Source organism: Sander vitreus, chromosome 17, assembly GCF_031162955.1.
Source record: "Sander vitreus isolate 19-12246 chromosome 17, sanVit1, whole genome shotgun sequence".
Lineage (NCBI taxonomy): Eukaryota > Metazoa > Chordata > Actinopteri > Perciformes > Percidae > Sander > Sander vitreus.
In genome coordinates this window covers 5,014,864-5,038,602 of record NC_135871.1, presented here as the reverse complement: position 1 = coordinate 5,038,602, position 23,739 = coordinate 5,014,864, and the positions used below count along the sequence as shown (strand labels likewise).

At 39.8% G+C, this 23,739-nt stretch overlaps 3 protein-coding genes across 8 annotated transcripts in view; 2 read left to right on the top strand and 1 right to left on the bottom strand.

Moving 5' to 3' along the window:
- aprt (adenine phosphoribosyltransferase) overlaps positions 1-6,128 on the top strand; it is a 10,451-nt gene extending 4,323 nt beyond the window's left edge. The window contains exons 2-5 of the mRNA XM_078272476.1: positions 2,155-2,258; positions 4,126-4,259; positions 5,306-5,384; positions 5,811-6,128. Of these exons, the coding sequence (XP_078128602.1) occupies positions 2,155-2,258; positions 4,126-4,259; positions 5,306-5,384; positions 5,811-5,950 (457 nt within the window). The 3' untranslated portion in view covers positions 5,951-6,128. The remainder of the gene's footprint in view (positions 1-2,154; positions 2,259-4,125; positions 4,260-5,305; positions 5,385-5,810) is intronic.
- A 1,505-nt stretch (positions 6,129-7,633) lies between these two features.
- On the bottom strand, positions 7,634-15,431 carry cdt1 (chromatin licensing and DNA replication factor 1). Its single transcript, XM_078272475.1, has 10 exons — positions 14,556-15,431; positions 14,138-14,299; positions 13,347-13,657; positions 13,012-13,206; positions 11,469-11,614; positions 11,128-11,228; positions 10,215-10,403; positions 9,900-10,067; positions 8,462-8,663; positions 7,634-8,282 (listed from the first exon to the last, which is right to left on the bottom strand). Exons 1-10 carry the CDS (start codon positions 15,030-15,032, stop codon positions 8,119-8,121), a joined length of 2,115 nt encoding a protein of 704 aa, XP_078128601.1. The 5' UTR covers positions 15,033-15,431; the 3' UTR covers positions 7,634-8,118.
- Positions 15,432-18,017: 2,586 nt separating this feature from the next.
- Positions 18,018-23,739, top strand: part of piezo1 (piezo type mechanosensitive ion channel component 1 (Er blood group)) — a 188,845-nt gene continuing 183,123 nt past the window's right edge. For 5 of the 6 annotated variants that reach the window (XM_078272468.1, XM_078272469.1, XM_078272471.1 and 2 more), the window contains exon 1: positions 18,019-18,570. In XM_078272468.1, the coding sequence (XP_078128594.1) occupies positions 18,507-18,570 (64 nt within the window). In that variant the 5' untranslated portion in view covers positions 18,019-18,506. Of the gene's footprint in view, positions 18,571-23,739 lie in introns of all 6 variants that reach the window. The other variant, XM_078272473.1, reaches the window with a different exon arrangement.

The window sequence follows — 23,739 nt, the reverse complement described above, 5'->3', positions numbered from 1 at the left end:
TAACAGTCTATGTTCTAGACGAGCCAGGGGGTTACTAAAGGAAAACAAAACCAAAACAAAGCAAAACAATTCATACAAATATTTTGTAAAGCTTACAAAGGTCATATGATCTAACAGCTTTTTTGTTTGTACAGGTAGAAATGGAAAAAATGTATTGTTTAATATTGGCAGTCAGCTCCAAAAAGCTTGGCTTCTTTTTCAAAAACTTTGACTTATGTAAATAAAATTTGGTTAAAATAATTATCAAATTTATCACATAATACTCAGAATAAAGCTTTCTATCATATTGAGTGAATCCAAACAATACATTATCCCAAAGTAATGTGAATTGAGGGTAAATGTGAACAGCAATGAAATGTGATAATCTGCTCCAAAGTTTTTTGGTATATTGGCAAGACCAAAATAGATGTACCAGTGTTTCATTTAGTTCTCCACAAAAAGTACAGCTGATATGAATGTCTTTTTTTCATTTTCTGCAGATAATGGTTAGTTGGGTAAAATCTGTGGAGCATTTTGAAAGAGATCTCTTTAACTTTGTTGGTTAAGAAGAACTTGTGTGACAATAGCCAAACCTTTTCCCAACAAATCTCCTCAACATATGAAGACCAGTACGATAAAGCAGCAGGTGTACTCTTAACGTCTTGCTGAAAGAGTTGATGAGTTGCCTTATTCTTACTTTTAGCTTATAGTGAAAAACAAATATTACCAATAATTGTTTATTTCACATTTTAACAGTATAGGGTGATCACCAACTCCATTAAAACCTTTTAAAGAGTGCAACGACAGCTGAAGGTATTGCATCAAAAACAATCGAGAACTCCTTCGGAGAGACAGGGATGCCGTAGTGATGAATAAACTCAACATAATTATAAAGCTGACCACACTGGTTGAGTAATTGGCTTAGAAGCAATATGTTGTTGTCAACCCACTGTTGAAAGAAAATGGATTTGTTTTTATACAAAATATATCTGTTGTTCCAAATATAAAACCTATGAGGAGAGAAATTATGCTTGTAGATCAAAGACCAAGCCAGCAGCATTTGTTTATGAAATGACGAAAGTTTAAGAGGAATTTTGTCAATATTGTAGGTACATATCAATAAAAACTGGAGTCCACCAACTGAGGAAAAGACGTAATGGGGAATAAAATTCCACAAGGAAGTTGGACATTTTAAGTAACGTCCAATTAATTTTGAAAGTGTTATTTAAGGTATTTAAGTCCAGGAAATTGAGGCCACCTTTACTGTACTCATTCATTAAAACAGACTTTCTCAGATAGTGAGTGCGGTTTTTCCACACAAAATCATATAGAACTTTGTCTATAGTTTTACACATTTGTTGAGCTACATATAAACTGTTATGGAATTTTCCTCACGTTACTCTGTCCTCTGTGACAGTCTACATCTAAACTAAGCTGCGTGGTGCAGGGAACAACTCTGATTGGCTCATGGAGGCATGTGATCAGAGAGTGGTTTACGGAGCTTTGGAAAAAAAGAACTTTGTCACATAGGCTAAAAAAAGGGGGGGGGCTGACTACTGTGATGAAATATTCAGCTGTGATAAGTTAGCCTAATAGCTGGTTTTAGTACCCCATGCCAATTTCTAGGTATGGTGAAGGGTGATGATGTGGTGCTATTTTAATTCCAAAGGCCAAGGGAACTTTTTATCAGGATGCATAGTATCCTGGATCCATGAAATAACTGGCCTTTAAAAATAAAAATCTGCCTGCCTCTATGAGGATTTAACATAGGGGTGTACTGACTTATGCCCCCTGTATTTTAAGGAAGAACATTTATTTATTTACGATACATTATTCATTCACAAAGAAAATTGGTGTCCTTTTAAAGGTTTTTATTTATTTATTTTTTTTACCTAATTTTTTAAATTAAGGCATTAAGATCAATTTCCAAAAGATGATTTTTTTTTTTTTGTATTCCTCTTTTTAGTCAACCTTAGCATGGGTGTATTCACTTATGCTGAGCACTGTGCAGCTCTAGTCACTAGCTTAATCAGATGTGCTGATGGAACATCAAATATATATGAAGCAGAAGTTCATAAATGACTCCTAAGAAATGTGCTCAATATAAATGTATTTCACATTGATATTCATTTTAAATGACTGGATACTAATGTAATGTGTGTTTTCTGCCTGTAGGGATATCTGTCCTATCCTGAAGGACCCAGCCGCTCTCACAGCAGTGATCGACCTGTTTGAAGAACATGTAAGGAAGAATCACCAGCACGTTGAACTGATCGTAGGTAAGGAACCCAAGCAAAGCACCAATGTAAACCAGTATTCTCTACGTGATGAACCTTATAGGAACAGCTAACAATACCTTTTAAAAAGTATTCATTTTCACACGTTGAGAAGGTATTGCCATCGATTATTCATAAAGACCAAGTTGGGTTCATACCAGGCCAGCTTGTTTCTAGTATAATTCTCAGGCTTTTTCAAATTATGTTTAGGGCCAACTTACTAACTCACCCAATAATTGCTGCATCATTAGAAAAAATGAACTTTGACCGTATCAAGACCATATCAAATGTCCTTATCAGTTTCATTTCATCTTTTGGTTTAAGGAGTTAAAGGGTAACTACTGTTTTTTTTCTAATCTAATTTTCCTATGTTTTGTGTCTAAGTGACTGATGGGAAAAACAATCTTTGATTGAAATTGGTCCAGTATTAAGCAAGATTGCTGCAGTTGGCAGCAGCGAAACAAGCTACAATGTAACTTAACAGGGCAATTGTCCAGCTTGTATTTATGTTCACAAAAGTACTTGTTTTGCCACTGACAGGCTCAGATTATTATTATAAGCGTCTGACAACATTATGGAAAGGATCCCTTCAGATATAGACCTTTTAAAACCTTTTTGAGACCTGTTTAACCAGAAATAGCTCTGAAGTTGCTAGCGCTAAACCCACCACACTCAAAAGCAATACTTTTAGCGTGTATAGAGCAAACATATTTTCACATGTATTTACATATGTAAACTAAGTGTTTATTTCAACCAAAACTAGAATTGTGTTGGTTGATAAAGTGGAAAGACGACCCAAAACGGCTTTTCACAGTTTTATTTTGTTTCTGTCAACTATGAATGAAGTGTATTTTACGATGCTAAAATTACTTTTCATTTACATGGTGGGTTTAGTGAAAGCAATTTCGCGGATGTTTTTATGTTTAAAGGATCTTACTCTTTAACAGAAAGGTCGACCTTTAGAAATCCTTTCCATAATGTTGTCAGACACTTAGAATATTAATCTGAGCCTGACCGTGGCAAAACAAGCACTTTTGTGAAGGTAAATACAAGCTGGACTTGCAACTCCAGCCATCTTAAATAGGAATCAGGGAGGGGTCATCACACACTCTTTTTATTAAATGGAGGATAATTATCTTGACCAATAATTGCATGGTTTTGGGAGCAGGGGTTCTTTGTTACATGTATTGTGGGAAGACCCAGAAGTGCAATTATTCTTGGTCCAAGTTGGTTATAAATTAAATCTTACATGGCAGTGTTTTAGTTGGTCGTATAGTATGTCTGCTGGACCAGATTTTAGATTTTTTTTTAGAATTTGAAGCGGTAGCCTACGCTAATTTCCCACCAACATCTTGATGAACTGGAAAGAGCGTAAAACCCGCTCTTTGCAAAAAGTCATTGGTTAGAGGACCATCTTAAACTGTTAAACATGGAATGAGAAGCAGTTTTTCCTCCAAAGAATTTGATAAAGGGCCTGGGTGTCCACTGGGACATGGTCAGGAACTCCATGGAAACCTGCCATGTAACTTAGACCGTAGGCTCTGCTGCCGATTCGGACAAACACTTATTTTCTTTTCTGAATGACGAATATATTACCGACTGGTAGCTGTGGTTGCCGCTAAACGTACTTCTACCAAGTATTGACTTAGGTCGGTGTATACCTAATAAATTTAAGTTTGCGTTCATTAAATGCACTTTTTTTCCCCCAAATTTAAAAAATGATTTCACTGCATTCATATGGTATGCTGCATCAGGTCAGGGCAAAACTCCCACTTCATATATGAGATTTATAGACCAAACATTTAAGGGAGTATATTAATTTCTTATCCACGTATTTTGCGGGTACCACATATTTTGTGTTTGTTTGCAGGTTTAGATGCTCGTGGTTTCCTGTTTGGTCCTCTGCTCGCTCAGCGACTGGGTGTTGGCTTTGTCCTGGTCAGAAAGAAAGGCAAACTGCCTGGGAGCACTGTGTCTGTGGCCTACGATTTGGAGTATGGCAAGGTGAAGAACATCCACACACACTAAGGATTTTGTTTAAAGCAATGCTTTACTCTGTATTTGTTTGCCTTGCAGTTCAGTTAACATTGTCTATAGAATAGAGAATAGGCAATGTATTAATTGATAGTAATCTTTATACAAATGTCTTGTTCCTCTACTTCACTGTACTGTTCTAGTGTCTGGATCTAAATTAAAAAGGACACAACCTCAGGCAGAAAATGTGCTTGGGTCTCTTTGCAGGGCTCGAAAGTGCAAACATTTCACTCACGTTTGCAACTAAAGATCGATGTGTGCGATCTGTACAATTTATTTAGGCGCACATGTGCGAATAACGTTTATTAAGTAAAGGTAATCTGACACTTACCGTTTTTTGCTGATGCGGCGGCCAGTAGCTCCATGAACTTCGCTCCGTTTTTTAAAATAATTTGTTGTCTTTTGTCTTTGTTACCACATTGCGGACACTTTCGGCCCGCCATTATATTATACTGCAGTGAGCGTTATCTGCGTGGAGTTTTGAAAAGTGTAACCACACTTGCAACAGCTTTATCAGCATTACCCTGACTGTGACTTCAACAAGCTGCAGAGGCGACATAGTCTCACTCCGACCACATCTCTGCTGCTCCCCGTTCAAAGCAGTTTAAAGTATAAATGACATAATTATTAAACAAATAAAAAAAAAAAAAAAACCTAGTATACTTTTTGTATTCAAATAAATGAAATCACTTTGCTTGTAAATGTCTCCTTGTAAAAACACATTCTTTGATACATTGGGGCGGCTGTGGCTCATGTGGTAGAGCGGTCACCTACCAAACAGAAGGTTAGTGGTTTGATCCCTGGCCCTGCAGTTCCATGTGAATCTTTGCTCTAGTCAAAGGTCATGTGCATACATTTCTCAAACATCTCTCTGTATTTCTCTCTTTTCATTGTCACCTCAGTCCTGAGCGGTTTCCGGCTCTGCTGCTGAGAAGCACTCCCTCGGCATGACGCTGCTACAATACTTCTCCACCAAAGAACAGTATTTTCTGAGAGTCTTACTTATGTTTCTCCAGGCAGAAGCAGAGATCCAGGAGGATGCAGTGGCTCCAGGACAGAAAGTTCTTCTCATTGATGACCTCCTGGCTACTGGAGGTACGCAGTCCCCACACAGCCTGTATTTGCGTATTTATTTCATTGGTTTTTAGAATACTTTTATGGTGGTCAGTTTTAAGTGTTTTATTGGTATTTATTAGATATGTCAGCATCTTGATTAGCACTGGAGCACTGAAACTGTTTGTCTTGTTATTTATTGTCCCATTGTATATGTTGTCTCCGTTTTCTGAACGGTGTGTCATGGATGCCCTGCACTTCTTAATTGCGCAACAAATTTACCTGGATAGCTTTCTAACCATCATGTTCACTGGAGTCACTCTGACTAGGGAATATTTGTTACAAAGAAAATGGATAAAAAAGGAAACAATGAGAGTGTTGGATTCACACTGACTCTGTGTGTGTGTGTGTGTGTGTGTGTGTGTGTGTGTGTGTGTGTGTGTGTGTGTGTGTGTGTGTGTTTTGCAGGGACACTGTATGCAGCCTGTGAATTAATGAAGAAGCAGCAGGCTGAGGTTCTGGGCTGCATGGTGGTCATCGAGCTCAAAGAGCTGAACGGTATCGACAAACTGAAGTCCCATAGTGTATTCTCGCTGGTTCAGTACTGAGGACCACTGTAGCTGCCACACGGGAAACCAGTCAAACATTGATTTTAAAACCAGCCAGCTGCTTCGCAAGTATCACCAGCCACAAACGAGGAACCTGTTCAGCTCAAGCACACATTTCAGTCACTTACTGTTTTGCAATTTTAATTGGCACTAAAATATTAAATGTTTTTGTCACTCATTTATAAATCTCTTAAGGCTCGGAATCCTTACCCAGAATGCTTTTCGGCTTATCACAGGGTTAAGGAGTCTAAATGTCTAGAATGTTCTGTTCCTTTCACCTAATGCATGCTGGGATCCAGCGGTGGAAGAAGTGTAGAGATTTTTTACTTAAGTAAAAGTACTAATACCACACTGTAAAAATACGATCCAAAAGGTTTTGTCAATCAACTGTTTAATGGTCTAATCATTTCAGCTGGATTTGTAGGCCTGTATATTGTTGGGTAGTCTAATTTACAATAAAACATATTTTATAAAGTTTTTTTGTGAAAAATCTTAATTTAAGTAACTAGTAAGTAAAGCTGTCAGATTAATGTAGTGGAGTGAAAGGTAAGTAGAAAGTGGTATGAAAACAAAAGTACAAGTACCTTAAATTTGTACTTAAGTACAATACTTGAATAAAAGTACTTAGTTACATTCCACCACTGCTGGGATCAGTCCCTGCATGCCCATGGGCCTGAACAGGAGGAAGCAGCTACAGAGGATGAATGGATAGATCTATTTAAAAAAAACACATTTTATCTGTTGCAGACTGATCGTGTCTACTTTTTTGCAGTTTTGTATATCTCCAAAAACAAGTTTCTTTCATCTGTATATTAAATAGCTTACAGTCTTGTAATGTATTGGTTGATGTAATGACAATAGGATAGTGTTTCTGTGACTTGAGGGCTTAAGCCATTCTGTGCATCTATCATGTGACGCTGCAGCTAACTAGCATCTAACCTTAACTGAGCATGTTATGCTAGCTATTAAACTGTTCCTGTTGCACTTAAAGGGGTTTTAAGTCTTTACATATGTACTCCGTGTGTATTTGATGGATATAAAGCATATCCAAACATGGCCTTCAACTATTTTTGAAACTTTATTTTTTTCCCCCCCACCACCTGTAACAGACTTCTATAGTAAAAAGCCAAATTAAAGTCTTGTAAAGGCCAAATACAGTAACAAATGAAAAATTATCAGGCTTGTGTTTTATCAATACTTAAGTGGTATTTCAGATTGTTCTCTCTTAAAGCCTTACTGTTTACCTGGGCCATCTGTTCTCTTTACCAATGCAAGAGATTCCAGTGTTCAGCAGGTCATTGTGATTTTCACATTTGTCCTTACTGTATGAATTGTTTGCGTTTCTGGGATTGGTTTTGTTATGGCATTGAGATACACCATTGTTAAGAGATTTGTTTAAATGCTGCAAGCACCACAAATTAAATTCCATCATATCCCTTGTATTGTGGTGTAGGCAGAGACCTCAAAATCTGGGAAAACAAACCAGAACTTGCTGGATGTATAGATGCCACGAGTGATTCATGTTTTTTTTTTCCCCGCCCCCATTACTACCCTTTCTCCGGTACAATCTCGACAGGTTTAGTTTACCACCAGCTATCAGATATTTAATGCATTCACTGCCTTTGCTTTACAGATTCTTATATTTAATAAAACTGCATTTACAACAAAATAATTGGGAGGCAGTGGGACTCAAATGCTTGTATTTCTTAAACATTATCAAACAGTAGTGACCTTTAAAAATGTAAACATTCATCAGTTCTACATTGTAGAAAATTGTTACCCCAAAAGACTGGAAGCAGACACCAATATTACACTTTCATGGAGGAAATAAAAACAAAGCACTAACAAAACAGTGCGGTTAAAACAACCAGTTTACAACAGGGGTGGTGGAAATACCAGGACTAGGTCGGTCCCATGTGGCCTCAGGATCTTTGGACATGGAGCTGTGCCTAGATAAATCAGTGACCATTTCACTTCGACAGCCCTCTAGAGCACAGGGCACAACACAAAACCCCCCGTGTCTAAAACATACATACTGCCCACAAACAGATGAAATTCACTAAAGAATATGGCACTTTAACTAGCCTTCAGTGTGCTGGCAGCTCTCACAGCAAAGCCCTGAAAAAGATGTTCAGGTGTGTCACTATCATCGTTTTGTCATTTAGATGTTAGATTTTCTCTTCATCTCGGAGTCTGCTGCTCAGTTTGACCAGAATGATGTTGAGCTCCATGTTTTTGTTCAACTTCAGGTAGAAGTCCTTCCTGATTGGATGAATAGTCAGCCAATCAGCAGCCACTTCTGCCAACAGCCTGATGTGTTTCTCCATTTCACCTGTTCAATAGAGAGGAGGAACAGCTAATCACATGACCGTTCTTTTCTGAATGATATAAAAAGGGCAACACATTTCCTACTGCAAAATAATGGTGAATGCTACAGTGAAATGCTGTTGCCTCAGTTTTTTCTACTTGCTTAACTAGATTTCCAGTTGTTAAAAAGTTGTTTGAACCAACCTGTGCTGAGAGCAGATTTGTAGCTGGCCACCATCCTGTTACAGGCCACTTCCAATATTAAAGCCGGTTTCTTCTCTGCAACAAAAACGTTCCGGAGAATCCGGGCCAGCTCAGGGAGCCGTGACATCATCAGCAGGCGCTCTTCCTGGGTGGGGTTTCGAGTCATGGCTGCCTGGAGCTTCTGGGCCTCCTTTGCCCGAATCTGAAACATAAGGAAAATCACAACATGGTTTTCTAATGGGGCTAATTCAACCATGGCAGCAGGCCTGGTGTCGATGCAAAATAACCTTGGGAAGGAACTTGTTTTGGTGGAACACGTTTACATTCAAAAGTTGTTTAGTTGTGCAACAGTAAACTCGAGATTGGACAGATCGTATAGCTAGCTGTCTGGATTTACCCTGCAGAGATCTGAGGAGCAGTTAACCACAGTCCTCAAATCTACCGGAGTTTAAAATTACAACACAAAAAGGCAGAAGGTACCGGACATCTACCCATCAAACAAAAAAAAGTGTGAAATCCGCCGGAATTTCTGGCGGCAACGGAGCGATCCCGGAAGTGGAATGTCATGGACATAGACTAACCAAAACATGACCTGAAGGGACCAGTAGACATACGCCTGATGAGCTCAGGCACCACTAAGCCACATTCAAAACTCCTGGGCAGTCCAGTGCTTTTTTCTCAAGTTTTAAAATCTTGTGGCAGCAACATGGATGTATTAAGAGATTGGACAGCGATAGAGGCAGTGATGTTTCCCGTTTCCTGTACGGGACTCTCACACCGCCTCAAAACACACCGACAGGTCAGATTTCCGGTTACATGATTGGCCACTGCAGCGTGACGTGGGATCGGTCTCAATTTTTCGCCGCAGACGCAGGGTCCCTCCTGCACTACCCCCATTCAAATTAATGGAAACAGGGTAAAAAAAAAACAACAAAAAAACAACGGCACTGTGTGAGGCCATCTGCCTCACACAATCGTTTGTGGGCCGCTGCTGCGCTCAGCTTCCTGTCTGATTAAGCTGGTCGGGAAAAGAGTTCACAGCGAGCAAGTGGGCGTGTTGATGATGTTCTATAATGCGGCTGCCGGTACTGGAAGTAAACAAACAACGAGGGCAAAGAAGACAGCACAAATACGGTAAAATACATCTTTAACTGCAGATACTACGGGAAAATATCGTAGGACAAATTCATGAACAGGAAGAGACTCTGCTGTTTATGACCAAATTACGAACGACTCCGTAATCCGCGGCCTGTCTAGACACACACACACAGAGAGAGAGAGAGAGAGAGAGAGAGAGAGAGAGAGAGAGAGAGAGAGAGAGCTCTAACTACACAAGTAGTTCCGTCTCCCGTTGTATTGGTTTGCCCGCTTACGGGCAAATGTCATTTTTGGTCAATTTTGACAGCCCTAACCCCCAACCTCCTCCTAGTCCACCTACCCTGTCCAGCAGGGACTGGGACACTCCTTTCAGGGCAGTTGGGACTTGAGCTGCAGCTGATGGAGCTGATGCTTGGGGGACTGCTGGCTTCTGCGGAGATGTTGGCTCCTTACTCTCTGCAGCTTTGTCTTCCGTCTTTAGAGCCAGAGAAACCAGAGCCTTCTCCATCTGAACGCAGGACAAGAGAGCAATTCCATTGGATTCGGACAGAACCATGCTGAGAGTATGTATTGTAAAATTAAGTTCAACATTGCCCATTGATTGTATATTATTCACAGTTTCAGAACATTGACCACTTTTGAAATGACACCGTACCTTGGGCGTGATGAGTGAGCGAGCCTTGTCCAGCACTTCCTGAGCTGTGGACAGTTTCTCCGTGTGAGGAGGCTGAGGCATCGAGCTAGCCAAGATGGCTGGCACAGTGTCCACATTAAAGTTAGGGTGCCAGCGGGTCAGTTTGTCTTCTGGAACGGACATCGGTGGAACCAACGTAGATAGAAATACCTGTAGACAGAGAGGTAGTTTGTAAACGGATTAGCAGAAATTAACCAGTCTAATAGACACCAAAATGCATTCCCCATGTGCAGTCTTGTATAAAGTACTTAAAAGCAATACTTGAGTAAAAGTATCGTACCAGAAAATTACTTTGGTAGAGGTTCAAAAGTCACCAGTCTTATAGCATCTGATATTAACTGTACTTAATTATTAGAAGTAAAAAATAAAAAACAAATAAAGCTTTGACTATGAACTTTATTGTGGCTTTCTTATAGCAAAGCATTATATTTGGGATTTTGACATCTTAAACATCAAATTCAAAGTCTGACGACATCAACAAAGAGAAAAACAGATTTTTTTGTGAGAAGAATCTTTAACACCAAGGTACGAAAACATTTCTTGAAAGTTACAAGTAACAGAGATGCTTAGGGTAAATGTATTGGAGTTAAAGTATGCATTTTATTTAGGAAATACAGTGGTAAAAGCAAAAGTTTCCAGAAAAATAAATAACGAAGTAAAGCACAAATACGTGAAAACTATACTTAAGTACGGTACTTTGTTACATTACAACACAGCCTGTGTGTCAGTAGACAACTATCTCAGCTCATACCACACATCGTTTACTCTAAAACTTGGGCCTGTGCCATGTTAGAAATTCCTCCCCGTTTGCTGCCTATGCCTACTCTCACTATTTAAAAAAGGCACTGGAAGCAATAGCGGAGCAGCTGCTGACCTTGTGGTGCTGTTTGACAATGGAGACCAAATTCAGGTGGAAGATGCGTCTTCTCTCCAGGAGGCGAGAGGCAGACAAGAGAGGACAAGCTTCATTCTGGTCTGAGGAGGACAACAGCACACAGGTTAAATAAATGAACACATTAAAAGGTAGAGGACACATTATCATAAGCACCAATGAAAGAGCCCTGCAGTTAGACCCACAGTTTACATATATCCTATTTAAAGAAATTGTGTTTATTAAAAGGTGAACTGGTCAGAGTTGTAATAGATATTAAAATAAGCCAACTTAATATTTTGAGCAGAAGTGGTGACTTCATAGAACGAAAAGGGTGTATTAACCAGAGAGAATGACGGGCTCAACGGTGAGCTGGTAGCTGCCCTTCTTAACGTTGCTGTTAAAGGTTGGGATGTTCTTCTCTTGTCTAAATTTGTAGGCCTCCGGAAACACCGTCTGTATCTGACCAACGTGGCTCTCCTCAAATCGCCTGCAAAGGGGAAAAAAGAGAAAGGCAAATATTAGCTTCTGCAGCCTGACAGCCACTTCTAACCTTCAGCAGAGTCTGGTACCCGATGGGTGACCCACAAAAGAGGCGATTCCAGGTGGTATTTTGTCTTAATTTTACTTTCGGTTATGGGTCAAACAACGAACATGTGGGTTGGATCACGGATATTGACTAATAAAGATATTAACATAAAATGAGAACAATTGGATGGCTTCTCTTTTACTGCATTTTATTGACAGCGTTGGCTGTTAATAGGCTACAGGGGTAACAAACAAAAGGTGGCTCAGACTACAGGAGTTTTAAAATCCTAACCAATTTTGAAATCTGGTTGCATCGTGCACATAAGTAGAATGTCCACAGATGTTCTTTCTGATCTCAAACACACTACAAGATTTGAAAATATTGGCACATCACACACTATTGTATATTATTATGAGTATAGTGCCAGAGGGAGCAATGTACCACCTCTCATGATCTCATGGGGAAGCAGATATAAATAAATAAAAAAATCCCAAAAATGGAGAGCAACCCAATGCGACAACTTGCTGTAGCGTTAAAAATGCTTTGCAGTGAAAAAAACAAAAAACAGGCAAAACGAGTGTCGATTAAAAAAAAAAAGAGGCTGGGGAGACGCGGGTTGTCCCTTCTTGGTTTTTCAGCGAGAACTGGAAGGGAGAGTTAAAACATTTCCATCCCATGTATACTGTTGCTTGGCAACACAGTCACAACTCCTGAGTCAGAGTCCAGCTTTAGGCTATTCATAAAATGTTCTAAAAACTAACTTATTCATAAAATGGAAATTATTTGTACTAATGCTTTGTGTGTGAGCTCTGTCTTCTGCACAGAGCATGTGAGCAGAACGGAGCGTGTGTGAGGATTTTGGAGAGCGGATTTAAAAAAACTTTTAAAAAGTTCGAGCGATGCCTTATCTCCCACTCCGGGACCTCTCACACCATGAGTTTGAAGCATACCCAAGCCCAACCTAGGCTAGGGTTTTATGTCAAACTTTGCAGATTTTTAACCAGCTCTGTGTCACTGTAGTGCAGGTAGAACATGCAGATGAACGGCACCCGACATCTCTCCATGTCGGCGGTGCCTGCATTGTGTCACCTGGCTGACGTTTTGCCCGCGGGTGAGCGAGCGAGTTCCGCTGGCATGGAGGGGGGGTGGACGGCGTTCATCTGATAAATACAATGCAGCTTTTATTTATTTTATTTTTTTTTGACTGAGCCGGTGAACAATACACCACTAAATGCTGATTTTCTTTGTGACCCACATAGACTTAACTGATTTTGACTTAGTTACATGCCAAACCTGAAAGAATCACTCATCCTCAATTTCAGAAGTACAACCAGACCATCTCCCGTCCTTCCACCTACTTGTGCATCATGTCCTGAACTCCCTGTTTGATCTTGGGGAAGGTGGCTGCCTGACAGCGGTTGTACAGCATTGCGACCACAGTGTCCATACTCCTGAACATCTCAGCCAGCACATTGTACTGGTAAGGCAGGGACAGGCCCGGGGGGGCCGCCTGGGCGAGGTTGTGGTACCGCTGGTATCCTGGCTGCTCAGTACTGAGGGTCAAGAGAGGAGAAAAACACTTTGACTTCTGATTTGGACTTACAGTAGCAGTTAGTGGAACTGTAGTGTTCCATCTGCAAAGTACAGATTGGTTGGTAAATTATTGGCTGCAGGTATATGTGCTCATGCTCACCTGTCCGGGATTTGTGCCTCACCCTGCTTGCTCTCCTTGGCCTCTCTCTCCACCTTCCTCCGCTGAGCTTTAGCTGCAAGCTCTTTGACCTGTGCTACAGTGAACTTGAGGGCCTTAGCATCACATGTGGCAGGCAAGGCGGTTTTGGAGACAAGGGGTGTGGTAGTGTTGGCAGCTGAACCAGCTGGAGAGGAGGAAGAGGAGGATGTGGAAGCTGAATTACGAGGAGCAGCGCTGGTTAATTCCTCTGCATGTTTCTTGATCCTCTGAAGGCGAGACTTAAGGGCTGCAATGTCCTCTTTACACAAAGCCTGAGAGAAAGGGGGATGCCATGCTGATGAATTTGGGACTTTCATGGTTTCCAATTTTTCTTATGGTCAATGTACAGAGCCCAACCAACAATAAATGTATCCTACTAACAACTATTGTGTGTATCCAAAGTATGATGCATCTATTAATTTCATGCCATAGGGCTCTTTTGTTGTCTAAACACTATAAAAAGATAATGAGCCACACCTCTGCACTGGGTGACATGTTCCTTCAATACCACGAAAATGCACACTGTATACATGTGTGAGCCATTTGGACAAACACATTGTTGATTTGGCTTTTTTTTTTAAATGGGATTTGTTAATATAAAAAAAAATATAGAACAACAATAGTTACAAGAAACGTTCAAAACAAATAAACCAAGCTCTGTCATAATTGTGTCACTTCTAATTGAACCTGTGTGGTGACTGCACACTAGTGACGCATGATCTCCAGTCAGTCCACTCCAAACACTGTGTTACCTTGCTGGCCTGTCCTTCAGTGTTCTTCCGGCTGACCTGCCCCCTCTGCGGAGAGCTGTTGGTATGGAGGTTCAGGTGGTTCTCCGCATTCTGCCCAGACACTGAGGCTGCCGGAGCCGAGTACTGCTGGGTCCCCTCACTGGGCAGGGACTGGACTGCAGCCTGGACATACACAGCAACAGCATTGACTCCAACTAACTTACGTTGTCATGAATGTTACACACGTACAATGTGGCTGTATGTGCAATTACTGGCAGCCAAAAAGTATGCACACTGCACTTCTGGTTTTGGTCAAAGAATGAAGACAACCCTTAAGGCTGCGTTCACATACAGTCGAATAAACATTTAGCTAGTGTGGGCATTTAATTCAAAGATGGAGGCGTGAAGCTGGGTTCCACCAAAACAACAATAACGTTACCTGTGGTGTGTCTTGAGGGAGAACCAGTTTCTTTCTGGCCTTCCTGGCCTTCGTAGTTGCCTTCTCTAAAACTTCAGCTTCTTTAACAGCCTCCGCTTGCCGTCTCTTCTTGGCTGTGCTGTGGTCGGCGGTAGCTGAAAACAGGGCTGCCCCGAGGTCGAACTCTGTCTCGGCCGAGGTCCGCTTTGGTGTCCGGGGACTAGAGTATGCATCTTTCGCGGTGCTACTAACACACTCTCCGTCGTTTAGCTCCACGGCCTCGTCGATAACTCGGACAAACTCTTCATGGATAGAGGACGAACACAGGAAACCAGCTTTGTTTTTCGAGGATCTTGACCTTGTGCTGGCAACATTTGTGCTGATCCCAGAAGAGCCACGTTCGACAACAGCGCTCCTGCGCTGCTTGGCTGGTTTCACTGGCCCGGCGATACCTTTCTTTCTCTGGGAAAAGAAATCAGTAACGCGAGCCTGAGACATGTTTCTGCTGCTTGAGGCGGACACAGGCACCGCAAAGTAAAACACTGCAAGAATCTACAATAAACCGAAGTCGGTAAAGCTATAAATACGGTCCATCAACAATAACTCTGCGGAAATGTTCACACTTCACAGGAAGAAGTAAGAAAATTCGCGCTAAATTAACGAAGCCACGCCTTATCCGGTCCACGTCCTAGGATAATAAAAGTAGGATGGGCCAAGTTGATGAATGGAGCACTAAACGTTTCTTTGATGTTTTTGACATTGAGCTGTATTACAGAAAATACAAGTACACATCTGTGCTGTTGTTGATTATATATTTTTTTGATTGATTCTTTTTTGTATGGCGACACCGACTCATCCTTCTCATATTATCCCAGTGTAACAATGCCAAAATAAATGTGATAACACATCAGACTTTAGAATTGTACTTAATTTGAACAATCTTGGGACATTACAGAGAGCGTTGACTATAATCAAAGCTGATGACATTAAACATGAATGACTTCCAGCTGATTAGGCCCTGACAGCAGATTAAAACGTTTTCAAGTTGTTAAAAAGCATACAATTTGAGGTCATTTTATTTTAAGTAGGCTATCTCAAAATTTAGCACAAATATATATTTATAAATAGTCCTATATAGGCTATCTTAGTATTTTTGTTGAATAAACGAATTTGGTCCCTGTTTAATAACTCTTGGCTGAAACTGAATGTCTCAAAAGTTTAATGACATGATGAATCATTTTTGACAATCATCCCCTGCCCTCACATATCATGATCAATGGCACAGACAAAGCTGCTACTGGTATCTTCATCGACAACAATTGCTATTCATTTCTGTTCACTACTGTGAGTTTTTCTACTGTTGAGTTCTTGGTCAATCAAATGTCCCAGGCAAAAGAAAGTGTTACAAAGTTCCCTTATTTTACACATTTGATTTTAGAAGCTAATTATATAAGAATAAAATATAAAAGTAGAATAGTTTGTTATAGTTTCATTTCCCAACCACAACATTCAATTGTTTGATTTAGTAGCCAGTAACCTAACTACCCACAACATCAACACAGCATTATCCCCATTCTTAGTACTTTTACATTAGAGTACTCTGTGTTAATCATCTCTAACTCAATAGGCCTATATGCACACATATTTTAACATAAACTATGGGTCCCTTAAATTACACACTTAGTGCGCTCTTATTGTTTTCTCTCCACTTGTTTTTCAGGTTTAGGGGACAGGCACCTTAATTACAGCGTATGAGAACACAGCAAAGTAACAGGATTAAAATCAATGTCTTTATCACTTATAGTAAGCCTAATTTCATACACACTGATCAATTATATTAAAAGGCTTAATGGGCATTTAAGATACAAAATAAAGGATTCTTCCCCTTACTTATTAAACACAAAACTTAACTGAGTATCTTTCCAACGTGGTATCACTGCTTATATTATTTTGATTAGGGCAGTGATTCCCAACTTGGTGGAAAGAGGAAACATCTGAGGGGTTACCAAAATGGATTAAATGAAAAATGATGCAGCTCTGTTACCAGTGTTGTAATGTAACAAAGAACAAATACTTTGTTTCTGTATTTAAGTAGAATTTTCACGTATCAGTACTTTACTCTATTTATATTTCTAGAAGCCTTTACTTTTACTCCACTACATATCCTGAATAAAATGTATACTTTTACTCCACTACATTTCCCCTAACAATCTTCATTACTCGTTACTTGTAAGAAATGCTTTCGTACGTTAGAGTGAACGTTTCTTTCTCACAACAAAATTAAAATTCTGTGTCTGTTGTCTTTGTTGATGTCAGACTTTGAATTTGATGTTTAAGAGTGTGTGGAAATGCTGAATATTATCCTTCACTATAAGGAAGCCACAATAAAGTTCATTTTCAAATTATTTTTTTACTTTTACTTTTACTTCTAATAGTTAAGTACATTTAATATCATAAAATTACTTTAAGTTCAGTAAATATCACATACTTTAAGACTTTTACTTATATTTTTTGCTTACAGCCCATGGACTCATACACGCCTTTTACCACAAGCAAGACTCAGAGCAACCATTTGACCTGGGCTACTTTTCACTCACACAAACTGCCACAATGCCTTCACTCCATGCTTTTACAGTTTTTATTTGCACGCTGGGGGGCGCCACCGACACACACAACGCCAGTTATTTTGGTGTCAGATACATATTGTGGCTTCAAGTAAAACCTATTTCTAGCGCCAGCATTGATTGACGTGGTCATATAAGAAATGCCAATCTATAAACATGAAACACATTTTGAAACCCATTCACAGTAGGCTATACAATAAAAATAAAAATAAACATGTAATTATTTATCAACGCTCTTCTTTGCTTAGCATTCTCTTTACACCAAAACTTTGTAATTCAACACCAGTGGTGGAAGAAGTAGGCCTATTGAAATCCTTTAAAAGTTCTAATACAACACTGTAGCCTAATACTCTGTTACAAGTGCTAAAAGTCCCGCACTGAAAATGTTAAGTAGCCTATATGTTAAGTAGCCTAGCCTATGTAAGTAAGTAGTAGCCTATGTATGTAGCCTATTAAAAGTAAAAGTACTCAATGCAGAAATATCCGAAACTGGAAACGATCAAAACTGTTCTGTCAACCAACTAGTGTTTAATCGACTAATTATTTCAGCTGTAGGCCTACACAAATCTTAATTTGTAAAGTAGTAGGCCTAACTGAAGCTGTCAGATTAATGTAGTGGAGTAAAAAAGTACAATATTTCCCTTTGCAATGTAGTGGAGTAGAAGTAGAAAGAAAATACTCAATTCAAGTACAAGTAGCCTGCCCTACCTCAAATGTGTAAGTACAGTATTGAGTAAATGTAAGTCTACGTAGTTACATTCCACCACTGTTAAACACACGTTGTAAAGCAGTGCAACAGAGTCACAAGCTGCAGTGTTGACTAGCTGGAAGTTTTAGATTCCTATACAGTATATTGCAGCAGGGAGGTGACCAGGCAGTAGAAGCGGCGGCAGCAGTAGCTCAGTGGAGAATAGCTCCTCTATGAACGCCCTCAGACTTGCCTGTGAATCACATTTTCCACCTACATCACTTTAACTTCAGACTGGGCCCCTCCGAAGGAACACATGCAACAAAAACTTTCTTCCTCACCGACAACTTCTCTGACACGAGGACGGTCTGCTGCTGCGCACTCACACACAAACAAGAAGACCAATACAATCGATTTATCGGGATTCGGGAACATTTGTCTAAACTTGAAGACTTTCCACTAAAGTTTTTTTTGGATGGAAGATCATGAGCGAGTATCGGAATAATGGTCTATTCATTCCACTATCACATTTTATCAAGCAACCCCGATGGAGCCGTATAAGTTAGCGAACAAGTGTTTCTGCCCTGATCTATGCAGTTATTAATAGGCTATATCGCTGTTGATTATCGGGGACTGAGTAGTGATCTGTAGCCTACTGACATGGATCTTCAGGTGGTTGTCTGGCTGTTCTACTGCTTTCTGATGCCCACCGTGCTGTTAACAGGTAACTAACTTGCATTTTGTTGAAATAAAAAAAAAAACTGTAAGACGAACATGTGCCAAACTATCAGCTTCCTTCAACGTTGACGTGAGCGCCTCAACTCGTAATGTCGCCTACTGGGTGGTAACTGCTGAAGCAGCTGGAGGGAAAACTGTAAAAACTTCGCAACAACTTTTACAGTTTTCCAGCAGTTCTTTAGTGTCTGATACTGGATTGATAGGCTAGCCTACAAGTCGAGACAACGTGACTGCAAACGATACTCAGGATTTCATACTGTATGCCACTACCAGCACATGTAGGCTACATGGGGAACTTATATAGTCCTACTCCTAGGCATAAACTAAATCAAATAAAATCTCAGTCTGTCTGGTTTGTGTCGCCTCCCATGGTGTTACGTTGTGGAATTTGATAGTGATAACGCGAAGCTGTGGGAAAAAATTAACTAAATTCGTTAAGTGATTTCTGATTTGGACTTAGAATATTAGCCGAATGAAGTATTACGCCAAATCTATTTAACAGGTCATAAGTTATTTTCTACCAAATTTGCGCGTTAGCTTATAAGCACAGAAATCCTAAAATTACTGATATTTCAGTTAGGTTCGGCGATGATCATTTTGTTCTCAGCCTAGCCAAAATCGAATGTGAACTGCGATGCACATACAACTTCACAAGTTACTAGTTAATATGTTGACAATGCTGCAAGATCTTCTCAGTTTTCAAACTGTTTTTTGAGAGAGGGTGCACAGAAATTAGTCCATGGTATATTAGATTCCTCAGAACATTTGACCTGTCATCCTGTCAGTGTTTCTTTTAACGCTTTATAGTCTTCTTTTGTGGTGTTCTCAGACTGTTGTAACTTTTAACTAACAGATATCAACATGAAACTTTCCTAGTTGATGACTTACATTAAGACATGTATTTTTGTATTACAACTTATCTGACATTTTTATATTTAAATATGCAAACAAGGCATTATCTAATGCTAACGTTTGGTAAATTTAGGAGAAATCGAAAGGCTCAAATAGACAAAGTGGGGTAAAATAAACATCTATGTGTATTTTGGATGTTTTTTTCTCAATAGTTTGAAAGAAGATGGAAGCAAACTCAACATTTAAAAATGATTGTTTTGCCTGTAGTGTCTCCCCTTAAAATTCTTAGTCAAGGTAATAATAGGATCATTTTTTAATAACGTTTTTTTGTGCATTTCTAGTTGAAATTGGTCATATGTTATCTCAGAACAATTGTATTCACAATGCAGACTTAAAGGTGCACTCCCACTGAAATTAGCTCCCCATTGCTTTGAATGTGGAATGCTTAAGGGCATGTCAGTCACGTCAATAATGTATTATGTTTGAGGTGTCTTTTATAGAGTATTATGGGTCTCTATAGGTCTCTAGCAAAACACTCTAGGATGCAGGGATTACTTTGTACAGTACTATAGTTGGCCACTAAGAGAAAATTGGCAGCAAGGGTGAAGGTAGGTTTATGGTACCCGCGGTGTTCCCAGCATAAGGTGCGCGCGCCACAAAATTACGTCACCACGGCTGCTGTTTCCAGTACGAAGTTGTGCGGTGCATGGTCGTGCACTTCTTAATCTTTGTAACTCGAGGCGTGCTGCACTTTCAGTTCAACATGGTCGGCTGGGAGGACTGGCTGAGCAGCTTCGCCTGTAGACACATCTGTATGATTCTTTATGCACAGATCGCAGGGAGTCAAATGTCCTTAAACATGTGGTCAGAGAGAGCCACCACACTGGGAAAAGAAGAGGCCTTTTGCTGAAGAGTGTTGAAAAACATGAGAGGATGCTTTGTCGAAGCTTAAAAACGGCCTCATGGAAAGAGTGTTTGTAACACCGAGAGGCAGACAGTCATTTCCACTTGGAGATAAGTGACAGTCAAGTTAATAATTAGAGCATACAAATGGCGCTAGGTCGGTGTTTATCATGAATGTGTTTACTACTGTGGCCAGGCAGCCTGCTTTCCTTTACTTCCACTCTCTACTTCTTCTCTACTACATCTAGCTTATTTATAGATTATTTTGTTTGTACGCCCCTTGGCATTTCGGAGAATGCTGCAATGAGCAATGCGTTGAGCATAACCATCTCCGTGCATGCGTCTCATAGCTTGCGTGGCATCCAAGGATGCCGGTGTCACGTGCGAGTATGAACAAAGCTTGACTCTGCCACAGCTTTATAGACTAGGCATCCACAACAATTTTGTGCATGCAGCCATGTGGTAACAAAACCGCTTTGATATGGGCTTTTTCAGTATTTAAAAGTACTCTTTTACTATACGGCAGGTGTTAATTCACAACTAGTCTGGCTGCACAGATATACATAATATTGTTGGGATAAAGCCTGACATCCTGACATCTCATACGCCGGATGTCCGTCCCTTCCGCTATCTCCGCTATTTATTTTGCAAGGGCACTGTTGCTGTATCCAGGGCTTAGTGCTGCCCAGGCTAGTTGTAATTGGTTTAAAGAAATACAAACAAGTTGGAGCGTTTGTTTTTCCCCTATCCCAGAATAGATAAGCGGTGTAGCCAGGTCATACTCCAGCGCTAACACAGCGCTGTGGAGATAGGTCTAGCTATGCAAGACTAATTTACAAGTGACGGCTCGAGCCACCTTACATGACACATAGAATTCCAGTGAGAAATGGTAGCTAGTAGATAACACTAATCCGAGCTACAGCAATAAGGTGGGACTTCTTTTTCTTGTCTTTTCTGCTTTTTGCCACAAATATGGTGAATTTTTCTGGGATGTGGTTCATGACTGAATCCTTTCCAAGGCATTGTGGGATAGCAGGCAGCGTGGAACTGAGATGTGGAAAAAAAGGAGTGGCTGAAAGTGGCGGAAATGTACTATGTTTCTGTGAGAGAAGAGATGACTATAGAAGTTTTTGGGATTCCTCTTTTGTATAACCTTTCCCTGCAACATTATAAAGATAAAAAATCTGAAGTGGTGGGTTGTTTATTTACACAATTCTGGCTGAGATAGAGTGGAGAAGCTGCTTTGTATATTGTATTAATCACTTTCAGGAAGTAATTCAGCACAATTATCTAATATGCAACAGTAAATATAATTTATTTCAAGTGTGATAAACTTTTTTCCAGATGTTAGAAGAAATGTTTGAAGTGAACATATGGTTGTATAAAAGCTTCTTATATCTGGTCTGTAACTTAATAACACCACAGGATTTTGAAGAAATGAAGACTCTATTTTCCAGATTTGACTGATTAGTAGACAGGCGGTTTAAAATCTTTGAACTAATCCTCTGAGTTGCTCTGGAGCAGATTAGCATAGATTAGGTTAGAGTCATTCTGTCTGAAGTCAATCGCTTTCTGACATTACCCCTTTCAATTTGAACAAAGTTTTCCTACATGTTAACCTATATGAGAGTGTTAGAATGTGGTTTGATTTAACGAATCGGAAGGTTGGTGGGTCGATCCCTGGCCCTGCAGTTCCATGTCAAAGTGTCCTTGGGCAAGACACTGAACCCCGAATTGCTCCCGATTCTGCGCCATCAGTGTGAGAAAGTGTGTGAATGTTTATCTGATGAGCAGGTGGCACCTTGCAGCCACAGTGTATAAATGTGTGTGAATGGTGAATGGTTCCTGTACTATGAAAAAGCGCTTTGAGTAGTCGTAATGACTAGAAAAGCACTATATAAATACTTTACATTTACTCTCAGAGTTGACCCGTAGTGTACCCCATAAATAAACAGTATCATTTTTGATCATCAGAAAGTCAACAAACAAAGTTATCCACAAGTTTAATACTTTTGGGCCACAAAAATAAAATTAGCAAATTAGGTTTTATATCCGCGAAAAGTAATTTTCAAAAAACACAAACTCAGTTTTCTTTTTAAAATTGTCTAATATGTTATAGCGTAGATATTTCTCCTGAGGTGTTCATGTTGTACCCACTATCGGTTGAGCAGCAGCAAACTTCTCAGTCTAACACATGAATCCTTAATGTTGTCTATGATTTTCTGTCTCAACTCAAAAAGTCTATTTCCACCACGTTCCACTTCTGGGAAGCTAGACTATCTGTCCAATCTGAGTTTTCTGTTGTATGACAAAAACAACTTTTGAATGTACACATTCCACAAAAACAAGTGCTGCTGTGTGGCTGAATTGATGTGAGCACATCGGCCAAATAAACAATACATACATTTGAATTGAGTTGATCAGGATGTTTTGGGAAAGTAAATGACGTGGAAGGCCATTTTGGTTTCTAACTGATGCTGATTCATATTAACAGACAGTATATTTAATTATTTTGGACCAAAAATATAGAACTTGTGGATGACCTTGTTATTTAGCTTTCCAGTGATCAAAAATCATACTGTTTATTTTTGAAGAAAATGTTTCTATCTTTCTGTAGGGAGGATATTGGTAGGTGGTTTCTGTTATAAAAAGGTTCCATATTTTGTGTGTATGTTTGTATGATAGAGAGAGAAGCAGAGAGAGAGAACGCAAAGAGAGTGTGTGTCTCCTGACAGGATGTCACTAGAACTTGCAGTATTTCTGTCAACAGTTCACATGAATTACTGAATTAAAGGAAGTGAAAGATGCCAATGAAGTTGCCACACACACACACACACACACACACACACACACACACACACACACACACACACACACACACACAGACTACCCAACAATATACAGGCCTACAAGTCCAGCTGAAATGATTAGACCATTAAACACTTAGTTGATTGACAAAACCTTTTGGATCGTATTTTTACAGTGTGGTATTAGTACTTTTACTTAAGTAAAAAATCTCTACACTTCTTCCACCGCTGGATCCCAGCATGCATTAGGTGAAAGGAACAGAACATTCTAGATATTTAGACTCCTTAAGGATCTGTGGAAACCAAGCTGTCACCCTGTGATAAGCTGAAAGCATGCTGGGTAAGGATTCCGAGCCTTAAGAGATTTATAAATGAGTGACAAACAGGCGCACAACAGGAGTAACGTGCAAAACTCTAACTACAGTCTGCACAGCAGCAGTTCATGTAGACCAAACTCTAGTTCGTTTTTCATTGCTTGAACACAGTTTTCAACACTCTATACACTTATCCCATGACTTTAACCACAACCAGCACAACACTGTGGATTTATAGCACTTTGTTCAAATGCTAACACACTTCTGTCAAAACTGTTA